The sequence below is a fragment of the Apus apus genome, chromosome Z (assembly GCF_020740795.1).
Source record: "Apus apus isolate bApuApu2 chromosome Z, bApuApu2.pri.cur, whole genome shotgun sequence".
Classification (NCBI taxonomy): domain Eukaryota; kingdom Metazoa; phylum Chordata; class Aves; order Apodiformes; family Apodidae; genus Apus; species Apus apus.
This window is the reverse complement of record NC_067312.1, coordinates 35088294-35112154: the sequence shown is the minus strand read 5'-3', so window position 1 is coordinate 35112154 and position 23861 is coordinate 35088294. Positions and strand designations below refer to the sequence as shown.

The following is a 23861-nucleotide window of genomic DNA, read 5'->3' as shown; positions in this document are numbered from 1 at the left end:
CACCACAAAGTTGGCGGCGGCCGCCGGGCGTTTTTGACAGCTGGGCGCGGGCGGCCTCTGCCGCAGCCCCCGTCTGGCACGGAAAGTTGGGGGGGAGGGACGAGCCAGAAGGGCTTACTTTTCCACCCCCCCCCCCCCCTTCCACCCCCCCCGACTGCTCTTCCCCCTTCCCGCTGCCTCCCTGTCTGCCGCTCCTGCTTCAGAGCGTGGGGTTAGGAGGAAGGAACGCTCCTCTCCCAGACCCTCTCGCAGCCTCCCCCCGTCGCCTCCCCTTCCCCAGCCACATAACCCAACAACAACAAACCAACCTGTGGAGGCTCTGACCCGAACCTCCTCCCGTCACTTCCACCTCTCCGCTGAAAGCTCTTTTTCTTTCTTTCTGCTGCTCAGGCTAAACTTTCGGGGCTGAAGTTTTGGAAGAATCAGAGAGGGCGGAGGGGGGAGAGAGTCACTCTCGCTACTGATATAAATACATATATATTTTTTTTTTTTTTTTTTTTTGTGGGGGGGAGTATTTTTTTAATACTTTTTGGTTCAAATCACCTAGACGTGTGAGGGTGAGAGGAGTGTGTGTGTGTGTGTGTGTGTGTGTGTGTGTGTGTGTGTGTGTGTGTGCGTGCGCGCGCGTGTGTGTGCAAGAGTCGGAGAGGGGGGAAAAGAGAGGGAGAGGCGCTGAGAACCCAGAGGCAAAACGAAGGGTGCAGGCACTGCCGCTGAGAGGAGATCGAGAGACAGGGGGTGCACTTGACAACCACCATGCAGAGATGGTAAGAAGTTTACAGCAGCTTTTCGTTTTGATTCTAGCCTTTACTTTGGTGTGATTTGATTAATAAATTGTGCAGTAACACAAGCAGCCCAGCTCTCTACCCGGTGTGTTTCAGCCTTCAAATAAAACAAAACAAAACAAACAGCCGGGCAAGGAGAACGAGGAGGATAGTAAATAAATAAATCAGTCCTTTGCTGCGTGGATTGGGGAAAAAAAAAAAAAAAAAAAAAAAAACAAACAAACAAAAAAAAAAACAAACAAAAAAAACCCAAACCACAAACTTAAGAGGCTGTGCTTAACTTTAAGTGAGTTTGGGGGGCTGAAATGGGATGGCCACATACTTCTTACCGCCTCCCTCCCTCTACTAAAGATGAGCGACTAGCGTAAGAAAAGTGTACATCTGGAGGGAGAGTAAAGGTGGAGAGGGGTTGAATCGGACATGCGGTGGTCTGATCTTTTTTGCGTACCACCTTCTGCTCGGAAATGAGTAAGGTTTGAACACAATGTAAAGGTAACCTGTGAGAGCGGGGGAAGGAGCTGTGTGTTCGCGTGTGAAACAGCGCCTGAGGCAGGGAGACAGAAGTGTAAATCCACCTTCCCCCGTAACTCTTTTTGTTGTGCATGTGCTTGCAGTTTGCACCTCTCCAATCAGCGATTGTTAGCAGAACTTGCAGTTATGCTGATGCCCTAAATCTAAAAGGCACGGAGGAGCCCCCAGAAAAACAACTTTGAGCAAGTTTTTGCAGTTTATTGCATATGCTGTGCAAATGCATATCTCCTATACAGCAGAGGTTTTGCGAAGCAGGGTTTGGGCTTTCACGACATCTTAATTTAAAAATTAAAAATCGAAATGACCGCGGGCTTGATTTGAATGAAGTGTGTTTGTCTGGGTTGTGATGTGAAGACAGGTTAAACAGCTGGGGAGAACAGTCACGTTTAGAGCCAGAACTGAACTTAGCATGCATAATGATAAGTGTTCGCATGAACAAGTGGACTGACCTCAGTTAATGATGAAGTGATAAGTCCATATTAAACGAAGCAGGATATTTTCTACCGCTGTTTGACTACTGCCGTGCTTACAGTCAGCTTTTGTTACGCCACTCCAGGGATGCTATACGTCAGTCTTGTATGCCTTGAATGTGCATATATGTGCATGTGTGCACACGTGTGTATATATATGTGCATATATATATGTGTGTGTGTGTATACAGAACTCAAACTATAGATACAGTGTATGTCTGTATGAGTGAAGGAAGGGCTTGAGATACGGAGCATTTGGTTTTTTCCCTTCTCTCTCTAACATGACATGTCTTGTTTCAGTGATCAAAGCCACAGTTGGAGTGTAGGAGATGCAACTGTCAAATGTAGGGGGAAAAAAAAAAAAAAAAAAGATGGGGAAAAAGCAGCATGTGCCCAAGACTGTGGTTACAGTAATGCTGACAGAAATTAAAGTGGTTTTGAAAGCAGCATGCGATTTATGATGGTTCCCATTTACCCTAGAGTCAAGCTGTTGTAAAATTGATGCACAAAAGACATCATGTAATAATCCGGTGTACCCAGGATTAAAGTGGCAACGAGTGTTTTTTTGTGTGTGGGGCTGGCCGACAGTTAAAATGGTTTGAAGCTATTTTTAAGTAAGAAATCAAAGCAGGATATTACATACTTATTTTCTTAACCTGTATGTTAGATGCACATAGCGGTTGGTGAAATATTTTTCAGTGGGAGTGGGCTTTTATTTCTCATCTTCCATTTCTCCATTTCTCCTCTGCATTATAACCCATCACAAATTTTAAAATGGGGTCATGTTTTTGTTACAGTTTCACAGTACAAATGTTCATAGTTTAATTACTGAGATGTATACTGACATATCAGTCATATTTAATAAGCCTGATCAGCAGATCTGCACAAGAATACCAAGTTCCTGTAAAAGTATGTGGAACTTTCATTGCCTTTAAAAATTGTAGGAATTTTAAATCAGAAATTTAACGGCGTATATTGAGTTCTCTGATACACTGTAGTTTCATTTTAAGCTGCCCAGTATAGATGAATCATCTAGCTCTATCTATGTTCTACTTTAAATTCCTAAAAGACGTTACTTTTTAAAGGTACTCACTAAATATTTCAAATGATCCTTTTTTTAAGTGATCCAGATGCAAGAAAATCTAAATGTAAATTATAAACTAATTTGTTATAAACTAATTTGTTATGAGCAAATCTGAAAACTCACTTTAAGACCTGGGGTTGTGAAAGTGTTCCTTAAGCATGTATCTTACACGCATAAGAGAAAAATGCCTCTTTGGTACTTTATTTTGTAAGAACGCAATACTGTGACATTTTAGGGAAAAAACAGATGAGATCTATGTCTTTAATCACATTTAATTTTTATTATTGAGGTATTTGTGCAAGTCGGGTATGTGATTATGTTAAAGCAAAGGAACAGGCAACAGCAGAGGTGACTATTGCTATATTAAAATGTAAGTGTTACAGTTTGAATTTTCTGGTGAGTTTTTTAGTTCAGTGCTTTACATAACATTTTGTCCTAATCTTGCTTGCTGTCAGAGATGTTTCATGGTTGTGCAATTGCTGCAGTCAAGAATGCCAATTTGCATTCCAGGAGTGTCATTTGATTACTTTTATCTGTACAGCTCGAAGACCAGCCCAGACCTCTCATTTCATTTTGCCATGTCACAAGTCAGTGTTATGTCGTCTTTTCAAAAATCTGCCTGATTTAGACAAGAAAGAAAAGTACTTTCATGTTGCAGCCGCAGTTCCCTACTAACTTGTCAGCAGCAGGATATGATTCACTTGGGCCCAGAAGAATAGCACAGAGAGGAGGGGTAGGTGGTTCAGTAAGTCCATGGACAGGTAGTGTGTGACATCCCAAGAGAGCTTAAGTTAATGAAGAACAGGTCTGCTTAGTTCTTCACACTCTGACCTGGTGCTGTCCCTACAGTTTTCTCATTTGATCTTTCCCAGCAAATTGATCTTTTCTAGTACTTTTTTGCCTTCCAAGTTAGTCCTTGTGGGACTGAAATTAGCAGAGCAACTTAAGTTGGATAATACAGCTGTTCAGAAAAGAAGAAATTGGACACTAGCTCATAAAGGGGGGAGGGGAAAGTAAGCTATTCTTTCTGTTGTTACTCAGAACTCTTTTTTGTTTGTTTGTTTGGTTTGGTTGGGTTTGGGTTTTTTTGTATTATTTTAGAAAACTTCACAATAGCTGCATTACTTTGGAATTTTGCTTTCTTTCTTATTCATAGTCTGTAGTCTGTATGGATGGTCCATCGCACCCTGCATTAAATCTGTATCATTTAAATAAAACAAACATGCTTGCAGAACAGACTGCAGGTTTGCTTTGGTATTTGTCAGTTGAACTTGCTTGTTAGAAATGATTTGCTAGTCTGTAATGAGGCTTTTACAGTTGTCGTAAGACATTTTAAATATCAATTGCACATGCCAACTGCATTATTTATAGCCTGCTAAATAACTGTAATTCCATAGTATCCAATACTGAAATGCAGTGGAAATTAAACAATAAAAGCCATTACAAATGGTATGTGTAAATATTATGGTAGGTGAAAGTACAGTCAGCAAATCACTGGTTTTCTGGAAAACCAGTGTATACGAACAAGTTGGTTTTGAACTAAGACATTCTGTATTTAAAATCTGGGTTGTAAAATAGGATTGTGGTGTTATCTATTAATCTTTTTTACATTATTTTGAACTTAGTAATTGGAAAGCGGAATGGAGATGTGTTTGTGTGTGTGTGTGTATGTGTATGTGTATGTGTGTTTCAATACATACATGGGTAGGTTGTCAACCAATGTAAGATTTCAAACTAGAATTTTGTTAATAAAGTCTAAGTTAGAAATTATTAAGAGGGTATTTAGTATGCTGCATAATAATAAGCAGTATGTAACTTTCTGTATTTCATAGCAGATGTTCTCACATAGTACTCATGTCTTTTCAAGCTGTAAAATTGAAAGCACTGCTGAATGGAAACAAGAACACTTATGTAAGGGAAATGCTACTCTCTCAGTATTGCTTTTGAAAATGGGAAGGAACTGTAGAGGCTCATTGGTCATTTAAGGTCCTCTGCAGAGCTAGAGGGAGCTTTGTGATTTTATTAGAAATGCCATAGGTAAGAAAAAGGAGGAAATATTCTGAATAAGGGAGGGCTGATTACTTTTTTTTTGAGCCAAAGGTCTGGAAATTAAGACTTTGAGGTGGCCTTCTTGTATGTAAATTACATTTATGTCAGTGGGATTTGTGACTGACTATCTTGTCAATTTCAAGCAAAACAGAAATGACCAACAGCAAAGTAATTACATTAAAACAAGTCCAAGTAAAACATTGGATTTTATACAAAAACAAAATTTATAGTTTTTTCCCCTCAAAGATGGGAGTTTCTGGCAGTATCCTTTTTCCTTTTGCACATTGGATACTGTCACTAGTATTTGAAGTCTTTTCTTCGCTGAATATTATTTAGTGAAAAAGTCCTAACTTTCAGTCTCCAGGCTTGCACAGGGCATTTGATTTAATGACTTAATTAGATTTAATGTCCACTATTAGTATGTATTAGGAAAAAATGTGCATGTCTGGAAATACAAAAAATTCCTTATAAAATACAAACAAATAGAGTTTATCTATCATTTTGGAAATGTGTATAACTTCCTAAGCTAGCCAGAAATTTTTGCTTAATTTAGAGGAAGAGCATTTAACAGGGCTTAATAAAAAGCATCTGTTTAAACCTTGTATTCTGGGTCAGTTTTATCCCACCTAAATTTTGACATATTTGTTCTAAAAATGCATTGATCATAATTGCAGCTTAACAGTTACATGGCAGCTTTTACAGGCATTACTTTGGACAAACTTATTTATCATTTAAGTAAATTATATAATCCAGTGAGATAAACTACCAGATTTGTCTCCTTTATCTCTTGCACAGTAGCTGTCATTATGTGCAGTGCTAGTAAAAGCCTTTCTTTGTTGATTATTAGAACCTTAGTACACTCAGGAGTTCTGCTGTAATTTAATGTGGTTGTTCAAAGATATTTTCTCATTTTAGAAGCTTTCCATAATATTCTCACCATGTTATAAAAATGTGCATTTTGTACTCCAGGTACATATGCAAATACTTTTTTCTTATTCCAGGTAAATCAAGGTTTTTGAAGGACAATTCTTTTCTTCTGCAGCATCTGTGTCAATATTTTCTCTTGAAATACTTTATGTAAAAACCCACAAATTCAGATAACTTAAATCAGAATTGTTTCTGATTTGTTACTTTAGAGAGTTCTTTCTGTTGCTTTTTAATTTGTTTTTTCATTTTTTTCATAGAGTTAAAATCTTCTGTTATGTACTTAAGTCAGATTTTTGTAGGAAATTATAAAAAGCTAGGGAAGTTTTAAAAACATTCTGGGCATTGCAATTATTTCTTAATTATGAAAAATGGAATGTCCATAATGCTCATTTGTAAGACACAAGCCAAAAGAAATAAAGATGCCATAAACTTAACCAGTAAAAAGTTTTTAATTCACCATAGTCTGGTGCACTGTCTGGAAGTTAAACTATGTTTTTGCAGCATATTACAATTGGTTACATCTACAGTTGTGCATATAAAATATAAGAAGCCAGGCCTGTTAGAATTCTTCAGATATGAGGAAAGTTTTAGATGGTATGCAAAGCAAATGATGAACTGTTATCAGCTGTAAATGACGCTGAGTTTATGTACAACACCCATCATGCTGTCAGCTGGAATCACACTGAATTAGTGTTGCAACTTTACAATATTTGTCAAATATGTATTATTTTGAAACTAGTAATCTATGGTTTTAGGCAGTGCTTTTTAGTGTTGAATACAAAGATGTAAGAGCAAACAGAAATAATTTTTCCCTTTTTGTGACCTGACATTTGCAAAAGTGCCCCATGCTGAAATTTCTTTTCAGTATCTTTTTTTCTTCCAAAGCCAGACATGTACCCAGACACAAAAGCCTCTGTGTATAGCAAGCTGTTTTAAATATTGTGACTCGACGATGTGCTGTCCTTTCTCTGCTTGAGCCAAAGATCTCTGCTCAGTGTCTGTGGATTACCAAGTCCCTTCTTTATTGTACCTCTTGTCAACTATTCCTATTCATTTAACCTTTCATTAGTGTCTGTGCAGCTTCACTGTCTGGAAAGGCAAGGAAAAACCTAAAGGCCTACTGTCACAGTTATTAGATTTCTCAGTTACATCCCAGCAACCACAAAGGAGTAGGAGTCAACACTTTTGTCATGCATGCTGCTATCCTGTGGTGCAACTCTTCTGTGCATGTCAAGGACATGTGCCACATGTTGATAATGCATCCCAGGGATAAATGCACAACATGGGGGATAAACCAGGGCTGGCACTAATGAGCTTTGTAGGAGTTATTGCGAAGACAAACAGTTGTGAAGGAATTCTGCTTAAAAAGCTGAAGAGACGGGTTTGCATTAAGTGTTGCCAAGGCTTGTATGTGAGGTACTTGTCAATCATGTTTCATTTAAGTGCTATTTACAAGGCAAAAAGTGTTTTCTATAACTAAAAAATGTATTGCTTTTACTTCTTTAAGCTGTCAGGATGAAGTGTCCTTGAAGTGGTCCTCAATAATACACCTTATGACTTCTTTTTTCTACTTATTTTTGGATCAAAACCTGCAAAATTTTCAAATTACTTCAAAAAAAATCTGCAAATATGAATTATAATGTATTTAAAAATATTCTTGCTAGCAAAGCTTCAAATTCACTTTCAGTGTTGTAAAAACATGGACATAGTCTTGTCTGAGACATTAATTTGGCTGAGAATATCTAGCTGCATTTAAGTAGTTTCTTCTACATTTGTCACCCAGAGAGCCAGAACTATTAGTTATGATGCTGCTGCCTCATTCTGTGGAGGTACATCTTCCATTTAGTCCAGTACAATATTCACATACATTTTGCTTCTGAAGTTTCTTTGAAGCCCTTCGTACTGACCCTGTTAACCAAATCCAGTTGAACTATTGAGTTCTTGGCTTTTACAGGAGTAAAAAGTACATAGTTATTCCTGACATCTCTACAGGTAACCTGTTAGAATGTATCTTAATTACATTTTTATCAGTAGTATTATTAACAATATGATGTGTAACTTCATATGACTTCCATAAGGATAATCTGGTCAAAACAAAATTAGACCTATAGATTTATAATTAATCTATAATTTAGTAAGTTCCATTAGTTCTGTGTAAAGCTTAAGGGTCTAATTTGGTCCTATTCATAACAAGGTTATAAGTGGGAGTAAAGCCATTGAAATCAGTGGAAAGTTAATGTAAAACTGTTGAAGGAAACCTAGTCACCGCCTGTGCACTTTCCAAATGTCATGCTAAGATGATTTGAAGATTAATCTAGTGGGCTACAGGAAAATTCTTATAACTTCCATACTTCAGATACACTGTTTAGCTTGATATCCTCAGTAAGTGTGATTGGTCTAATTTTTTAATAGGACTTGTCGGCTTTTTGATTGTTTGGGGTTTTTTTACATTTCTGAGATTAAAGGGAAGCCAAGGTGACCAGAAACGTAGTAGTTGGTTGTAGGAACAAGTGCCTCCAAAGAAAATTGTATTTCAGAAAAAAAATGAGTAAAAATATTTTTATTTTTTGTGTTCAAACACTGGAAACATTTGTAATGATGATACTGAATTCTACGTTCCTCAAATTAAAAGAGAAGCTGTTGTATTTTGTGACTTGAATTAAACAAATATTTAAATAGAACAGAATCTTCAGACATGAGCTGGAACAAATGTGCTAGTGCCTTCTTAGTTTAAAACATCATTACTAGACTGATATTAGCTTTGATGAATCTAAAACTTACTACATGGTTTCCAAATCAAAGATGAAAGGGCCAGTTAGGAATCAAATAAATTTTCCGGTTGAAATGTAGCATTTGACATTTAGAAAGATGTGCTCAGCATGATGAACCACTTCTCTTTAGTGCAACTACCATGGTGATTTGTGCAATAAAACTACTCTGAAATTGAATTCCAGTATAATAAATTTAAGGTAAATTAATTTGGAAGTCCTGATTAATGCCATTTTTTAACTACGGGAAATACTTCCCTGAAGTGCTTTCCCCCCCAAAAAAAAAAAAAAAAAGAAAATTAATACATGGCAGTTTTCATTGCTAAGTAATTGAATTTGTAGTTGTTTTGATAAATTCATACCGGTCAAAATCCATTTGCTTTGTTGTGGCAGTGTACCAGTTTTAATAAATAAAGATTTTGTTATTACCCTCACTGTGAAGTTACTACTGTATTCCTAGTACTAATCAAATGGGCACATACCCCATCTGTATGTTTGAGCAGGTATTGTTATGTACAGTAATTTATAGTCTACAGTACAGCTGGGCAGTGCTTTTATACTGACCTGATGGCAGTTAGATTTTTCTAAAGGCCTACTGATAATACTTTTCAGAATGACATTCTGTACAGAATCCTTGAAAGCATTATGGAAAATGTTTTGCAGTTCTGCTGAAGATGCAAGAATCAGTGAAAATCAGGAAATATTAGTTAAGTAATTGTGGAAACTTGCAGTTATCTTCTGTGCTGGGCCATGACCATATTTAATTTGCAGCTGTATTTTGAGTTGTCTTTTGAAGATACCTTGTTACTGATTTCCCATACAACATTCCTGATCAAAATAAATGCCACTAGAAGCCAATTGGCTAAGTGATTATGTAAGCAATGTGAAGAGGCTGAGAAATTTATTTCTTCAGTACACAAATTGGCCTTAAGATTTTGTCCACACTTTGGTGCAAATACTAAAAAGCAATTTGTGAAATTGCGTATGTTATGTAACTAGACGCTTCTACGGAAATTTATGTCTCAGCTGATATAATTCACATGGTAAGACACCAACAGAATTAACAGAATTAGGAACAGGAAGCAATAGCAGATAAGTGATGTGTGATTTAAAGGTTTCTGCACCTCTACTTTAACTGTACTTCATTTTTAACTTTTGCCTTCGGAATGTCTGTTGCAATCTTCTTTGCTTCCTGTTTTCCACATGTAACTTGTACTACTTTGCGTATCAGTGGTGAATCTCATTTATCAGCTGGTATATTTAAATTATTTACTATATCAAATGATCATTCTGCAAGCAAGGACTTCTGTTGCTGCATGGACACCCAGAGAGGAGGTAGACAGGCATCCTTTTTTATTGCTTTTTGGAATTCTCTTGCCTTTATGAGGTCAGCAAGGATTGGAGTGAGCTACTTGGTTCTTCATGGTTTGTCTTGGGGGTCAGAAAGTGGCAAGAAGCTGTTCACCATCTCCTGCTAATTGACAGCTTTCATGAATACTCTATCAGTAGTCTTTTGATTAAAAGTAAGAGGAAAAAGTCTCTGGTGCTCGTGATGGCAGGGAAGGAAGTGGGTGAGGCTGATAGTATAGTGTTGAAAGAGCTTGAACAGGCTCATATCTCTAATCACCATAGCAGCAGGGCAAAAGGCTTGTCTCTTTCCTGCTCTGCACACCTTTCCTGAGTCTCATGTTATTGGTGTGTGGAATTTCATAGCTCTTTTCTTATTAAATGATTGACAGGTGTGGGAAGTGTGATGGGATTAATTCTGCATAATGTGTGAGTCCTGTGCAGCATTTTGAAGTCACTGGGTTATACAGAAGCTCTGTAAGCATGTTAGATAAACCTGTAGAACATACAGGCAGGTGCTGTCTTCTCCCTGACAAACACTTGAGAGTCATAAAAATCACTCCTTATGCAGTTGTTCTCAGATCCATTAAGAATCCAATCAGAGCAGAATGACCAGTTCCAAGAGAGAAAATTTCTGAATGGTGAAATCAAGAAAACTGTTCTTATCCTTACTTTTATGGATTTAAGCCTCAAGGATGTGATGTGATACAGCTATTCACCTTCAGACTTCAGTTTTAAATGTAGTTAATTTTCAGGATTGTTTTTGCTCTTGTGGTGATAAGTTTATAAAAAAGCAATACAAGTATAGCCTCGTAACAAGTAAAATATACATGTTCCTTTTATTTTACATATTGTGAGAATGGTTTTGATTGAATTTGCTTTTTTAAAAAATATATTAGTGGCATGTATGGAAAAATGAACTGCAGATGTAGTGGAAGAAAAAACCTTTGAGAAATTCTGCCACAGCTTTGCTCTGTGTGCAAGTGCGTGTGTGTGTAAGCATGTCTATAGACATAATGGTATGTACATGAACAGTATGTATGTCTTTATAAATTCATTAACACAGACATTTATTATACCTGTACATACATACACCCAAGTGCATAGTACACACATAATGCGTACATAAATATAAATGTATTTTTATTTTCTATTTTATTTTTATATAGTAATATAATATTTATTATATTAGTTTTATTTATACATTTTTATATGTATGGATGTATGTCTGTCTATATACATGTATGAAGATCTTTCTGGAGAGGTGTTTTTGTTACCAGGAAGACTTTTTGGGCAGTTCTGGTTCTTGAGTAAAAGTAAGGCATAGATCAGTCTTAAAAAGTGTCTGTGAAAATTAGTGCACTCCTAGAAGAGAAACCCAATATTGTATGTCCCTTCAATATTAGAAGAACATTTTGGGAAATATTAGTTTGTGTTTCTTATTTTATCTTTGTTCTTCCTCAGCTTTCTCATCTGTTCTGTGTATTATAAAACATCTTTCTCAACATTTTAATACAATCTGCTGTGTTTTCTTTGAGAAATATGGTATCTTATTCTGTGATTTGAGTATGTTCCCATAAGCATTACTTAAACTAATGCCAGTATTGTGAACCTGCGTCTTATAAGCGTATTACAGTAATGGTAATGACACCTGCCAACACCCAAGCCTCTGATAACTCTCCAGTTCTAGGAACTAAAGATGACCATGCCAGCACTTGTGGATATTTTCCCTGTAAAAGTAGTGTAGAAGAATCCCTGCGTTTTTCTCCTTACTTAGAGATCTCCTCTCCTTTAAGAAATCTGATGACTTCCACTTACGATGTCAGTATTGCTTGAAAGGGACAACAATACACCTTTTGTCATAGATTATAAAATATAAATGACAAAAAACGGTCGTGGCTTTCATTGACTTGCAAAAGAGGATCTTCAATCAATTTATCTCGAGTTCTCTTGCTGTTATAACATTCATTGAAGTATATTGTGATTATATTATCCTGGGAATGTTTTCACAATCTGCAGGTTTTGTTAGTTATTGCTGGTTTATAGTATATCTCTGTGTTTTCTGTGAAAAATCTGCAGCACTGTAAAGATTTCAGGAACCTCCTGTTCCTAGAAGGGTAGTGTCAGGGAAACAACATTTTATAACTGAGGCTACATGTAAAATAATGGGAGGTATCAGGTGCTGGCAAAATGTAGTGTCAGGGTGGGAAAAAGCATAGAAAAAAATCATAAATTTTGTACAAATGATGGAAACTCGGATGAAATTATGCTACTTGGCAGATAACTTCTTTTACTACCATTTATGTAATTCCAGTGTTGCCAGTCACTGACATAGGTATGCAGAATTGCAGAGTTCCTTGTGAACAGACACAGGTGCTATTTAACTCAATTTCAAGCATGGAAGAAGTTGTTGCATTTGAGGCATTAGATAGTTTCTGTGGAATAACTGGGTGTTTTGTTAGAGGGTTTGCACTATACTCATTGCTGGCCTTTAGTACTTAAAATCTCTTAGTTAACTAGCATCTTGGAATTTCATCTCCGGGTTTCAAGAAAATGTGTTACAAACTTGAACCACAGAATCATAGAATGGTTTGGAGGTTGGAAGGGACCTTAAAGATCATCTAGATCCAAGCCCTGCATTGGCAGGGAGACTTCCCACTAGACCAGGTTGCTCCGAGCACCATCCAACCTGGCCTTGAACACTTCCAGGGAAGGAAGTGTTCACAACACAACTTCCTTGGGCAACCCTTACCTCAATGTCTCACCAACCTTCCATTAAACAATTTCTTCCGAATATCTAATCTAAATCTGCCTTCTTTCAGCCTGAAACAGTTCCCTCTTGTCCTATTGCCACATGCCCTTGTAAAAAGTCCCTCCCAAGCTTTCCTGTAGGCCCCTTCCAGGTACTGGAAGGCCAGTATGAGGTCTCTTTGGAGCCTTCACTTCTCAACCTGAACAATCCCAACTCTCTCAGCCTGCCTTCACAGAAGAGGTGCTCCAGCCCTCCAGTCATCTTCTTAGCCCTCCTCTGGACTTAATCCAAGAGCTGTGTGCTGTTCTTGGTTTTGGCAGCCCCAGGACTGGACACAGTACTCCTGGTGGGGTCTCATGAGTGTGACGTAGAGGGGCAGAATCGCCTCCCTTGACCTGTTGGCCAGGCTTCTTCCGATGCAGCCCCAGACATAGTTGGCTTTCTCAGCTGCAATCACACCTTGTCGGTTTCTCATCAGCCAGCACCCCCAAGTTCTTGTAGTCCGGGCTGTTCTCAATCCATTCTCCATTCAGCCTGTATTTGTGCTTGGGATTCCCTGGAATCTAGCATATTGAAATTTCTTCCCAGGATGTCAAGAAAATGTCTTACAAACTTGAAGTGTAGGCCAAAGCCAGATAGTATTCTAGGATCTTTCTCAAGTATAAAAATGAGATGTGTGTGGCAGGTTAAGGATGGAGTGTACAAACTTCATTTGCAGTTTATTTAGAATAAGCTGATGAAAACTCTTATCAAAGCAGTCAGTACCAGAGCTCACACTGGCAAAAAAACTTGACTTTTGAAGTTGCTGTTTCTTGTGAGTATACCTATGGAAAACTGTTAGCTTCAGGGTAACCTTTGGTAGGAAAGTACAGGTTGTAATCTAAATTTAATTGTCCTGGTCCTACGTAGTTTAGTTTACTTCTCTTTCAGTGTTGCTGAAACTACATGACATGGCTGCTAGCTAACTGATACACCATGAATCTGTATCCTCATTATCTGATAGTTACTTCTTTGCGTAGCTATTGTCTAATAGTTCATGGGTGTTTTGCTTTTGGTTTTTGTGAGCTTAATGTCCAGTCGTAATTACCAGAGATGGAAAATGGTATGGCCATGGTATTCACACTTTGCTCTGAAAGTCTAATGGGAACTTGGATCATGGCAGATTATCAAGAGATTTTTAAAAATGTTTTATGCTGTTGACAGCCACTCCATGAGTGAGTGACCGTGAGTTATCTGAGTCACCATGTTAATTATCCAAAACATCATATAACTAAGGAAAACTTTGTCTGGAAGAGAAGTTGAGTTATTCTTCTAGAGTAGCTACTTGTAAGAACTGAAAGAAGGGGGCAATTCTGTTATAAGTGATATTTGCAGACTTAAAAAAACCCACAACTGAATATAAATTAGCAATTCTGTGGTCTTCATAATATTATCATCTGTAGCATGTAACCATATGTTGATTGTGAAGGGTGGAAATGTCAGTAATAATGTAATTCTCTGGTACATGGAAGTGTTCTCAAAATACAAGTCTTAAATAGAACAAAATTTATGGATAAACTTCATGGAATCATAGAGTCACAGAATACCAGGCTGGAAAGGACCTCAAGGATCATATCGCCCAATCCTTCTTTGCAAGTACTTGTTCTGGTTGATCAGTGCAATTCAAATCATAGAATGGCTAGGGTTGGCAGGGACCTTAAAGATCATCTAGTTACAACCCCCTTGCCTGAGCAGGGACACCCTCCCCTAGAACAGCTTGCTCAAAACCCCATCCAACCTGGCCTTGAACACCTCCAGGGAGATGGCATCCACAGCTTCCCTGGACAACCTCTTCCAGTGGCATGAGGTATGCAAGATGAAGCATTCCATTCTCTTCAGGTGAAGGTAGTTTTCTAAATGTGTTGTTGTGTTTGTGAGACTGAGAGGAGTGTAGTTTCTACGGCACGCACAATGTAGACTAGGCTATAGTGTTTTCTATTTTAGAGGTGTATTCAGATGCTGTCAAGTCAGTTTCTTCCTCAATATTATTTTTCTTATATATTCCTGAACTGATCTAATGCTGAATGGGGCCCACCAGCTACTTACAGAGGTTATTATGTAGCCTGCTTCTGGGGTAAGGTTAAAGGTACCTGCTTTAACTGAAGAAGACTTAAATGGATTAATCATCAGTGTCGTGTTAGCTCTATTACCACAATTGTAATCAGTGAACAAACATTTAAAGCTTTCAGCTGAAGAGGGAATAGGTATCGTGTTCTGTATATTCTTCATGGGAAGCTCTGTCTTTGAAAACTTTATTTCTTCATACAAACATTGTGTGTGACATCAACAGGCCCACCCTTCCCAAGTATTCAGCAAGGGCCATGTTATTTGCTAAGTATCTGAAGGAGGAAAAAAGATTTTGTCTAGATGGCACATGGTATATGCTGACAGAATAAATATTTCTCTCAGCAGTGATACATCATTTCTCTAAGTAATATTAGTTAAGTTGATGAAGGTAGCATTACCATACTCATTTTAGAAAGGCAATGTATATATTTGTTTTAATTTTGTCTAAGAGTGCGGAATTAAAAAAGTTATGCTGTTAACTTTTATAACATATGTACCAAAATAGAAATATGTGGTTGGTTTGTTTATCAAGAATATGTAAGCTGTTTTCTAAATACTTGAAAATCCCCCCAAAATACTACTGTGTCTTATGCAAATATTAGCTTAATGAATTTCAGCCTAGAAAAGCCAATTAATTATAATAATTCTGACTTAAGGTGAACTTTCCAACGTAGCTGCCACACAAATTTATGTACTTGGAATTTCATTTAGAGAGACAGGTTCAGTGTTTCCTGTTAAAAAAAACTGTGATGACGGGACTTCCTGTTGAAAAAATAATATTAAATGTACTTCTTCACAGTGAAGACGACAGAGCAAGGAGACCCTTTCAAACATCTAAGAAAGCTTATTTAAACTAGTTAAAGACTAGTTCTTTCTGTACAATGAAACAAGACATCCCTTGAGTTAATCCATATGAACATGCCCATTATATCTCATTTGGTGTACAGTTGGTTTCTCAAATGAAAACTTTTAGAAACTAGATAATGAATTGTACTGCTTGTAGTTCACTTACTCTGAATTTAGTCCTAAAGACCCTTCCAGGGGCTGTTGTTTCAAGGCATGTTAATGGTATGTCTTTGACACTAAGGTTCATTTTTTTTCTGATGCCAAGATAAGTACTACTTGTATAACCGTTGCCTAATTTATTTTAGAATTGATAGAATTTGGTGTTTCATCCTAGATTTAAGATCCCATGCCCAGAGTAATTAAAAACATTTTCTTTGATTTATATAAATGTTTTTGTTATAATGTAGTCTTTAGGGAAGAATCACACCCTTTCACTAAAATAAAACAAGCCATTCAAAGGATTGAGTTTCTTTTTCTTAATTTGTAATATAGCCCATTTTGGTGCTGCAGGGCAACATTTTTTTCTCTGCAGCTTATGAAGGATGTTTCAGCTGAATATGCTCATACCTTTAAAAATCATTTGGTGTGAGAACTTTTTAAGTTAGAGGGTGGGTTTTTTTTTTTTGTTGTTGTTTTTTTGTGTTGTTTTGTCGTGGTTTTTGTTGTGTTTTTTTTTTCTCCTGTAATACAGTGTACCCTGCCTTTGAGCTTTCAATTTAAGTCTTCTGTCATATACTGCCAAAAAGTTTGTTCAGAGCTCTGTCTGTGTTGAAACATGTATGCCTGTCCCAGTGTCATAAATAATTATATATCTTGTCTGCTTACTTCGAGTAATTGGAAAGTAGACCTACCGCAGGATAAGTTTTAGCATTAGATTGTATCTTGGGGACATGTTACAGAAATCAAGTTTCCACCAAGCAGCAACTTGAATTTGTAAACAGATATTACTATTTTAAGTGCATCATCTCATTATTGTTTCTTGACATCTGCGTGTGTTTGTTTTAAAGTTGGGAAGACGGTATTTCTGAACCATACCTCAGTGTGCAGAGTAATTATAACCTACTTCTTTTCAACCACAGTATTGTGAAGTGTCTGTTGTCTCCACTTGAAATGAAGACCTCTTGTTGCCATACTGTCTTTCTGCAGATTTTGTTTGGTGGTTCAAAACTTCTCAAAAATGTGCCTGTGCATACTGCCTGGCTAAGTTCTGCTGGGCTGCAGTGCTGTTTTCAGTTCCTTACTTTAAAAACAAAAAAACCAGGAGAGGCTGGCATTTCGATCAGGAAAAAGGCATAGGAGCTTTAAGGGAAACCAACACTCATTTCATCTTTTTCTTTGCAGCATCCTTTGCTTGTGTTTTGTGAGTGTATATAGATATAGTTACAGATGTAGATATAGATATGTGTGTTTATGCCTTTATAAATTTTCCTAGGTACATGCAGAAAGGGAAAAGGAGCTTTGTGATTGTATGTGAAGTTTTACTTTGCGTGCTCATAGCTAGGCTAGCAAACTGACTTATACGCACCAACATGTACTAAATATGTGCTCCTTGTCCATGCCTGCTGAATGAACACTTTGTCAGTCTTAAGTCTCAGAGCTTCACATCTTGTCGTAATTAAAGTCTTAGGACTGAGCATTTAATGCTGACGATAGTTTACAGTATTGTCAGGATGTGTTCTGATTTTGGTCTCTGTTGAATTACGAGACCACATTTTAATGGAAGTTGCATGGCTACTTGCTGTTGTGCATTAAAAACTGTTACTTTCATACAGTATGTATCATTGTTTACTAAACCTAAAACAGTAGTGCTTGCTTTCTCCTAAAGGCATGTTTTTTTTTTAAATAGAAAAGTAATGGGTATTTCTATGATAATGATAATAGTTTTAAAGGGAAACATAATTTTTGTTTGTTTGATAAGGAAGTAAGTGCTTGTCTCCCATTACATTAAACTTAAGGTATTTTTTTCTTTCCCAGTTAGAGGATTCTTAGATAACTTCTGGTTATGTAAGTTTCTGTGTTACCTGTTAGTTGTAGTCACAAAGATGCATGATTTTGTCAAATGAGTTTGTTATTTTCTGATGTCTTCAAAATTAATGTATATTAAATTGCTTACTTTGACATTTTTTTACAACAAAATACATTTTTTAAGCAATTCCAGTGTTTCCTCAGGCAGTTTTATCTTCAACTTTGCTCTCCACAATATGCATTTCTTAGAAGGTTCAGGGGAGGAGAAGACTGGGTCAGTCTGACCAGGGAGAGTATGATGCTGTTCCACATTCCAGTTTTATATGGTTTCAGAACTTAGTTAATACTGCTTGCTAAGAAAAATGACCGTACTGCATGCAAGATCTTTAAGTGGATTTTAAATTTCAGTTTTCTTTTTCAAATATATAAAAAAAATAGTATCCTAGTTTCTTCAGAAAAAAAAATGTTTACCAGTAAAAAGAGCACACTTTATATACCTTTTTTAAAAAAAAGTAGGTATCTTGTTTGAACTTAAGCCATTTTATTTTCTTTCTCTTGTGTTTTTACAACTCTCCACTCATGCATGGATTTGAAACATGTAGCAGGAAGCTAAGCCAACTATTCCAGTGATGTGAAAATTGCAGATTGAGTTGTCTGAGAAACAAGCACATAGTACTCAGCCACTGGGGAAGAAAGGAGGCTGGGTGTTTTCCTATAGCACAGTCTGTAGAATTTGTCTTTTCTTTGTCTTTTTATTTCCCTCCCCTTCGCTCCCCTCCCCTTTCTTTTCTTCCCCTTACTTCTCCTCCTCTTCCATCTCCCCTTCCTTCTCCTCCCCTCCTCTCCCCTCACCTCCCTTCCTGCCTTCCTTCAGCCAGATGAGGAATTTACAGGTTTTTGCTTCTCCCTCAGCTTCTGATGTTTATGTTCATTTTTCCTCAGGAAACCTTATCTCAGGGTTTCCAGAGCAGTAGCAGAGAGAAACTCACGTGGGAGTTTTCACCTCTGGACACAGAAATCTTGGTTGTCAATGACAGTAGTAGCAGAGAGCCACGGAGCTATCAGTCCAAAGGGACAGATAGATACTGCATCGGTTCCATTCATTCTGTGTTTGAGAGGCCTGTCATGCCACAAGGACTAAAACTTGCAGTATAAACTTCAGATTTCTTAAAATGAGTCTTACTTGCCCACAAATTTGAGAGGTTTTCAAGTCCTGGCAATTAGCGTATATCAAGTTTTTGTAAAGAGAATTAGTCTGTAAGTTGATCAGTCCAGTAAAGGAGAATAAGGTAATTAATAGCTGTATTGATAAAGTAAATGTAATTTGACAATAACAGAAACAACTGTATCAGTAAACTAATTGCTAGTTGACAGAAATATAAAACTATTAAAGTATATAAAAGAAGTAGAAAAGTGCTGCCTGAAAGAAAAAATACTTCTCTGCCATGTAAAAAACAATGTGGCAGTAGAATAAAGTTTGTCCTGGTGGTGTTTTCTGTAACATATAGCTGAACAGAGTACCAGGTTTATTTTGTCATTGTTCACGTGGCCTTACAACTGTTAAGTAACTCAAATGTTTAGGTTATAAAACCAAATATAATATCCATTGATAATATCCATTATTATGATAAAAATACAATTTTTTCCCTTCTTTTGGCTACTGCAATGATAATTAGTAAGCAGCGCAATTCTCATTTCCTCTACAGTACCTTTTTTTAGGGGAGAGTAAGGCAAGGTCCTCTATGGGAGAGAACTTAGTTTAATTTTCACAAATATGGCTTGCTTTTGAGGTAAGCATGTATAAACAGTGCAGAAATTGAGAAATGGGATTGACTTTTGAGTTGTGGTTGTATTCTGTGCCTTAGTTCTGGAGTTACGAGCTTAGAAGAACCAGTGGATGTTTTGCAGCACTGATCTTATGACTATGGTGCAAAGAAAAATGCATAGATGTGTTTTAGCAGTTTAATCTTTGTCATCCATTTCCTCAGTTTTAAGCTTCTGAACAAATTTTGATGCACACAGAAAAAACCTCTGTGTGAGCATCTTTTTTGAAGGCAGCTTGTAGTTCTTTACATTTTACTAATTGATACAATTTTTAAAGCAAACTCTTTTTAGTTTTTTTAATGTCTTATAACACAAACAAGTAGCAAAACGCTGAAACATCCTGTTTGATGACATAGTACTTATCATGGTGCATTTACTGTGTACAAATACCATAGCATATAATATCTACATGTAATGTACATGAAAAAATATGGATGGAAAAGCTCAAAAGACTTGTGTGCATGGCGGTGCTCTTGTCTTTTGCTAGTATGCAACATATTATTGAGTTATGTCTCTCGGGAAGACAGAGAGCATTTTTAAGCTCCACAAAGTTGAATGACTTTTGTAGTGCAAAAATCCCTAAAAACAAAATCCCATCAAACCAGACCCCCAGCATCTGGTTTTCATCCGTTCTGATTGTATCAAGAGGAAGCAATCCTATGTACATGAAGAGTGGTATTCACCATGACTTAGTCCCTAGTGTGTTTGCAAAGATTGAAAGAACCACTACCCAGAACTTGGAGGAACACTTGTCTGACATAGTTAGTGAATTTAACTTTTTTTGGTTTTCTAGTGTCACATATGTATTTTCTTTGTTTTTCAAGAGATGTGTTGAAGCTAAAAGATAGGGTTTTTTTAATCCAGACTCAACCACAGGGAAGTTACACTTTTGTAAAAGAAAAGTGCTGTATGTTTTTAAATGCATATCAGTGCCATCAGTACCATATCAATAGTCTCTCAAGGGGAGAGTGTGGGGCTGATCCTCTCCATTAATACTTATTGCCCTTTCCCATTCCCATAAATGTCTGCCAGATCTGTGATACAGTAACAAAAATTCAGTTGTGAACAGACTCCGAAACATGATTGGTGGTGTCTGGACTGGAAAGGAAGGATTCCAGGAACATGATAGATGGTAAGATGAAGCCCTTCCCCAGTGTAAAATGAAGTGCGTGCCTAATTTGGAGGTAACAAAACATCTGGTTCTGTGAGTGAGCAGATTTACCCTGAAGATCTGCAGAAGTCTATGATACGTCTTGTTCATATTTAGTATTTTGGAGTGCTTGAACTCCAGCTGCGTCCACTCTGATAAATGATGAGCTGTGAGAGAGAGATGAGCAAACTTCAGGTGTCTGTATGCAAGAGGCAGCAGGAACAAACCAAATTAGTGACATGAAACATCTAATGGATTTGTTTTAAATGAAAAAGTCCTTGCATGAAGCTTTGGTATTTGCATCAGTGAGAAATGAACCATAGTAAATTCAACAGGTGCAGGTAGGAGCAAGTGTCTTTGAGTCATTTGAGTAGAAGAATACATTTTGAGTAATAGTGAATTCAAAATAAAGCAGTCCAACAACTAAATAGTCCAACAGTACTTAAGGTTGCCCCTAAATCAATGCAATATATTATAGAATACTGCATTGTTGCAGTTTTTGTGTCAGTGCATTAATATGAATACAGATTTTTCACCCTGACTTTAACAGAAATTTATAACTGTCCTTAGGACTCTGCCAAGCCATGCCCTGTATAAAGTATCTTCTTAAAACTTGTGTATGCTTCTTGTGCTTTATGATCCTCTGCTTTCATTAATGCCTAATGTGGATGTGTTGACTTTCTCTCAGAATATGACAATCAGATTAATAGCACTGGTTGAATTAAATCAAATGTGGAAAAAGTATAACTTTTAGCACAGAGATTTATAAGACGTAAGCAGCTTCCCAGGTGGTCTAATTGTCTTCATTGTAAGAATGCAGACTTTACCAGCTAAGGCTGTGTTTTCTCAACACGAAAAAGTTTCACCAGGTTTCACCAGTCTTTGCTAGGAGCATTTTGCATTCTCTTGAGTCCCTCTGCATGCTCAAGTGCTTCTTCTGAACTCTTAATTAAAATAGGTGGTTTAATTGGAGTATGATTTTTCTTACTCCACTGTTCTAAATAAACTTGGAATCAGTCAATCTTTATGGTTGATTGAGTTACTAGTAAATATATGCGTGCCAAAACCGGAGGGAGGAAAAAAAAGTAGGTTGTCCATAGAACGTTTGTACAAAGCAACTGATATTCTTCCCAGCATTTCTATGTTGTCTGAAAACTACCTTCAATTAGGTGAAAAAGCTTAGAAAATGAATTTTGAATAATAAACCTTAGGTTTGTGAAGGAGAGGACAGTTCTTGAACTTAGCAAAACATGCTCAAGCAAGTTACCAGTCTGGGACTCAAAGTTACTGAGAAACATTGCTTCCTATTAATCTTACTTCACTAAATGGAAGACTTTTACATTGCTTGGTATAGGTAGAAATTACAGATATTCTATGATTCTGTGGACATTAGGGAAAAGTTCTTTAATATGAGGATGGGGGATCACTGAAACAGGTTGCCTAAAGAGGTAGTGGGGGCCCCATCCCTGGAGACATTCAAGGTCAGGCTTGATGGGACTCTGAGCAATCTGTTCTAGTTGGAGATAGCCCTGCTTATTGTAGGGAGGTTGGACTAGGTGACCTTTAGAGGTCCGTTCCAACCCAAGACCTTCTATGATTCTATGATTGGGCTGGATATTGAGAAATGCTTAGTCAGAACAATGCAACCTATATAAATGGTTCTGTGATTTGTTTATCATGGATTAAATTGCCCAATTGCAAAGTGACATCTCACACTTCCCTTGTCCTATCTTCAGTCTATGAGACGGTTATTATATTTGTTGATTTGATGAGTTAACATTGGCTAAGGTCCAAACTCCCACCCAGCTGCTCCTCTTGTTCCTTCCTTCCTGACTCCTCTGTTCCCCCTAGGCAGCACAGAGGGATGTGAAAGTAGAGGTTTATGGTCACTCCATAACAGCTCCTCTCTGCTGCTCCTGCTTCCTCAACATTTTTTCCCTGATCCAGTGTGGATCATTTAATGAGCTGAAGACCTTCAGAAAAAATCTGTATGGTCCTCTCTGTGGGCTGCAAGGGCAGATGGTGCCTGGAGAACCTCCTCCAGCTTCTTCTCTGACCTTAGCATTCTCTCAGCTTTGCTACAGTCTTTTTCCTCTCCTCCTCTCTCTGTTCAGTGTGTTTTGCTCTTTCTTAAATATGTTTACCCTGAGGCAACACCATCTTGGCTGAGGGGCTCTACTGTGTCCTGCAATCGGGTCTGTTAGAGCTGGCTCTGTCCAGCATGGGACAGCCCCTGGCCTCTTCTGACAAGGCCAAACCTGCAGCTTCTCACACCTGGCCACACCCAGGGCCATTGCAAACACCTTGACACCTACAACAGCATAGAGACAATATGACAGTATCTTGCTTCAAATTAATATTAGTTGTTGGTTTTTTTTTTACTTTTGTTCTATGCTTACTTTTAAGATTGAGAGTTTATGAACTGTTACTGTTTTTAGTACTGCTGTATATGAATTATTTTGGGCTCTTTTACTTAACTTCTGAGCAATTCCTTTGATTACATGATTTATGGATCAATTGCCCACACATATTCACATGGAGGGAATCTAATTTTTTGCACAGAAAAAGGGTATTTTTCTGTTCTGTAACCACTTTAATACTAGGTCACATGGGCAGCCAGGCACGTGTGCAGGCAACAGTGTTTGTGGAGTTATGATTTGCAATTAGGACTTGGTTCAGTCAATCACTAGAGTAGACACTCCAAGTGTAAGCAGAGTCCTGTTTCTACAAAGCATAATGCTTATCTGATTATAAGCAGCAGAACTATTTGGTGTAACTAAGAGCGTTTTAACTGTTGTACTGAATCTAAGTCCTAAATGAAGAAAAATTGTATCCTTAGAAGACAGTACTCCTGATTATATGAAAAATTATGTGGTTCAATCCTGCTTTACTGAATATAGGAGTCTGACGCATTAGTACTGCATGGTATCTAGGGCCTTAAGGTCCTGATACCACAAATCTGATTTTTATATAACTTACAAGTACATAATAACTTTAAACATACTAGGCTAAAAAAGTGATAAGACTGATTTTTATTTTTTTTTTTTCTTGTTGAGTCAGGTGTTTTTTCTGAGACAGTCATTAACTGTTAGAAGTCTGTGCTCTTTTCTTGCTGTTTGGCAGTGTCATGTTTTCTGTATTTGCTTGGAAGGCAGAGTTTCCTATGAAAGGCAAATTTTTGGCTGTCTGCGGGCCTTTCCCAGTGAGGTCCCCTTGCATGGAAGATTATGTGGAGAGATCAGCAGTGATGCAACCTT

The 23861-nt window shown here is 37.4% G+C and overlaps 1 protein-coding gene across 1 annotated transcript in view; it reads left to right on the top strand.

The window, feature by feature from the left end:
* The first annotated feature begins 667 nt into the window (after nt 1-667).
* The window catches only part of BNC2 (basonuclin 2), a 337647-nt gene continuing 314453 nt past the window's right edge, over nt 668-23861 (top strand). The window contains exon 1 of the mRNA XM_051642619.1: nt 668-767. Coding sequence (XP_051498579.1) covers nt 765-767 — 3 coding nt within the window. The 5' untranslated portion in view covers nt 668-764. The remainder of the gene's footprint in view (nt 768-23861) is intronic.